The sequence below is a fragment of the Sinocyclocheilus rhinocerous genome, unplaced genomic scaffold, assembly GCF_001515625.1.
Source record: "Sinocyclocheilus rhinocerous isolate Xijiao unplaced genomic scaffold, SAMN03320098_v1.1 scaffold2803, whole genome shotgun sequence".
Classification (NCBI taxonomy): Eukaryota; Metazoa; Chordata; class Actinopteri; order Cypriniformes; family Cyprinidae; genus Sinocyclocheilus; species Sinocyclocheilus rhinocerous.
Window position 1 is genome coordinate 6,984 of NW_015661909.1, and position 3,215 is coordinate 10,198.

General features: G+C 38.1%; 1 protein-coding gene across 1 annotated transcript in view; it reads right to left on the reverse strand.

Moving 5' to 3' along the window:
• LOC107726857 (cyclin-dependent kinase-like 5) overlaps positions 1 to 3,215 on the reverse strand; it is a 45,929-nt gene that overhangs the window by 4,952 nt on the left and 37,762 nt on the right. The window contains exon 11 of the mRNA XM_016536560.1: positions 525 to 748. Within this exon, the coding sequence (XP_016392046.1) occupies positions 525 to 748 (224 nt within the window). The remainder of the gene's footprint in view (positions 1 to 524; positions 749 to 3,215) is intronic.

Genomic DNA, 3,215 nt, shown 5'->3' on the forward strand with positions numbered 1-3,215 from the left:
CTATCTATCTATCTATCTATCTATCTGTGCCTGTTTGTCTATCTATCTATCTATCTATCTATCTATCTATCTGTCTGTCTATCTATCTATCGCATTTGGTGCACTGTATTTTTGTATGGAATACCTGATGACCTACTAAATGTAGCAAAATTTGCAGTATTCAATGAGCACATATAGTGTAATATTCTGTATCCCATAATGCAATGCACTCAAATTGACTTTCTATTAATTTTATTTGACCTTGACTTGCAGAATGATGAATCTAAATGAAGTAAGACTCATTATTTGCTGCCAAAAGCTAAAAATTGTACACAAAACTGGATTAAAAATGCAAAATTAACTATTTTCGAGTTGTAAATGTAATAAGATCATGTCACCAAAAATAGCATACTACTATTTGAAATATTGCATACTTAACCAGATAATTAGCCAGTATACAATAAGTACACTAGTTTTCCATTCCAAGCACAGCCCATCACTGTAACATTGACTCTCCTCAGTCTGATTTCATTACTCCTCCTGACCTGCTGGGGGCGCTGTTGTCCAGGAGCGGTTTCCTCTTGGAGGAGCGGACGGGTGTGGGTGTGAGCGGGCCGGGTCGCTCCGTCAGGCGCTGAGTCTGGAAGGCGTGGTGGTTCAGACTCTGTTCAGTCAGATAGCGCTCATTCGGGTTTAACAACAACAGGTTCTGAAAATACAAACCACAATGACATGGATAATCCTGGTTGACAGTCTCAACCACTCGATCCTATGAAAACATTTCACAGTGAAATCGAAAGAAAAAACTTAGTAAAAAAACCCCCCAATTTTTTCAATTCTTTTCATGAAAACTAAGCACATTTCTTTAATTCTGATTATTATAATGAATTGAAAATTTTTACTTACAGTACCTTCCTGTACAATTTTCTGTGTACTGTACTATATTTTAGAATATACATATATACTATCTTATAGAAATATATAATTCTTATAGTAATATATAATTACCTTACATTTTATTATAAATTAAATTAAAACATTTAATTACTATAAAGGAACTACAACTGCTACATTATATATAATTACTTTATGAATGTAAATCTATATTTTGCTGAATTATTTTGTGCTCTACATCTATCTATCTATCTATCTATCTATCTATATTAGACTAAATATATACAGTGGGTACGGAAAGTATTCAGACCCCCTTAAATTTTTCACTCTTTGTTATATTGCAGCCATTTGCTAAAATCATTTAAGTTAATTTTTTTTCCTCATTAATGTACACACAGCACCCCATATTGACAGAAAAACACAGAATTGTTGACATTTTTGCAGATTTATTAAAAAAGAAAAACTGAAATATCACATCGTCCTAAGTATTCAGACCCTTTGCTCAGTACTTAGTAGAAGCACCCTTTTGATCTAATACAGCCACGAGTCTTTTTGGGAAAGATGCAACAAGGTTATATCCACTGGATTTGGGGATCCTCTGCCATTCCCTCTTGCAGATCCACTCCAGTTCTGTCAGGTTGGATGGTAAACGTAGGTGGACAGCCATTTTTAGGTCTCTCCAGAGATGCTCAATTGGGTTTAAGTCAGGGCTCTGGCTGGGCCATTCAAGAACAGTCACAGAGTTGTTGTGAAGCCACTCCTTCGTTATTTTAGCTGTGTGCTTAGGGTCATTGTCTTGTTGGAAGGTAAACCTTAGTTCCAGTCTGAGGTCCTGAGCACTCTGGAGAAGGTTTTCATCCAGGATATCCCTGTACTTGGCCGCATTCATCTTTCCCTCGATTGCAACCAGTCGTCCTGTCCCTGCAGCTGAAAAACACCCCCACAGCATGATGCTGCCACCACCATGCTTCACTGTTGGGACTGTATTGGACAGGTGCCTGGTTTTCTCCACACATACCGCTTAGAATTAAGGCCAAAAAGTTCTATCTTGGTCTCATCAGACCAGAGAATCTTATTTCTCACCATCTTGGAGTCCTTCAGATGTTTTTTAGCAAACTCCATGCGGGCTTTCATGTGTCTTGAACTGAGGAGAGGCTTCCGTCGGGCCACTCTGCCATAAAGCCCCGACTGGTGGAGGGCTGCAGTGATGGTTGACTTTCTACAACTTTCTCCCATCTCCCGACTGCATCTCTGGAGCTCAGCCACAGTGATCTTTGGGTTCTTCTTTACCTCTCTCACCAAGGCTCTTCTCCCCCGATAGCTCAGTTTGGCCGGACGGCCAGCTCTAGGAAGGCTTCTGGTCGTCCCAAACGTCTTCCATTTAAGGATTATGGAGGCCACCGTGCTCTTAGGAACCTTAAGTGCAGCAGAAATTTTTCTGTAACCTTGGCCAGATCTGTGCCTTGCCACAATTCTGTCTCTGAGCTCTTCAGGCAATTCCTTTGACCTCATGATTCTCATTTGCTCTGACATGCACTGTGAGCTGTAAGGTCTTATATAGACAGGTGTGTGGCTTTCCTAATCAAGTCCAATCAGTATAATCAAACACAGCTGGACTCAAATGAAGGTGTAGAACCATCTCAAGGATGATCAGAACAAATGGACAGCACCTGAGTTAAATATATGAGTGTCACAGCAAAGGGTCTGAATACTTAAGACCATGTGATATTTCAGTTTTTCTTTTTTAATAAATCTGCAAAAATGTCAACAATTCTGTGTTTTTCTGTCAATATGGGGTGCTATGTGTACATTAATGAGGAAAAAAAATTAACTTAAATGATTTTAGCAAATGGCTGCAATATAACAAAAAGTGAAAAATTTAAGGGGGTCTGAATACTTTCCGTACCCACTGTAACCTCTAAATATGGTGGTTTTTTTCTGGCGGTATTTTGTGATTTATGGAGCGATTAAAAGAGAGATCCCCTCAGTAAAAGCCTTTAACTCTAATATGTAAAAAAAAAATTGGACCAGGCTTTATGCAATGTTCAGTTTATTATTCTGGAAATATATGCAAATGAGTGCATATTTAATTAGATAATGCAACGTTTGCATATGTGAACATAATGTTACAGAAAACTTAAAGGCTTCATTTGGCCAAAAAATTTAAATTGTCATCATTTCCTTACATCAAGTTGTTCCAAACCTGTATGAGTGTTTGAGCACAGAAAAATATATTTTGAAGAGTGTAGGTAACCAAACAGTTGATGGTAGCCATTGTATTTTTGCATACTGTGGCTACTGTAAACCATAAACTGTTTGGTTACCAACATTCTTCAAAATAT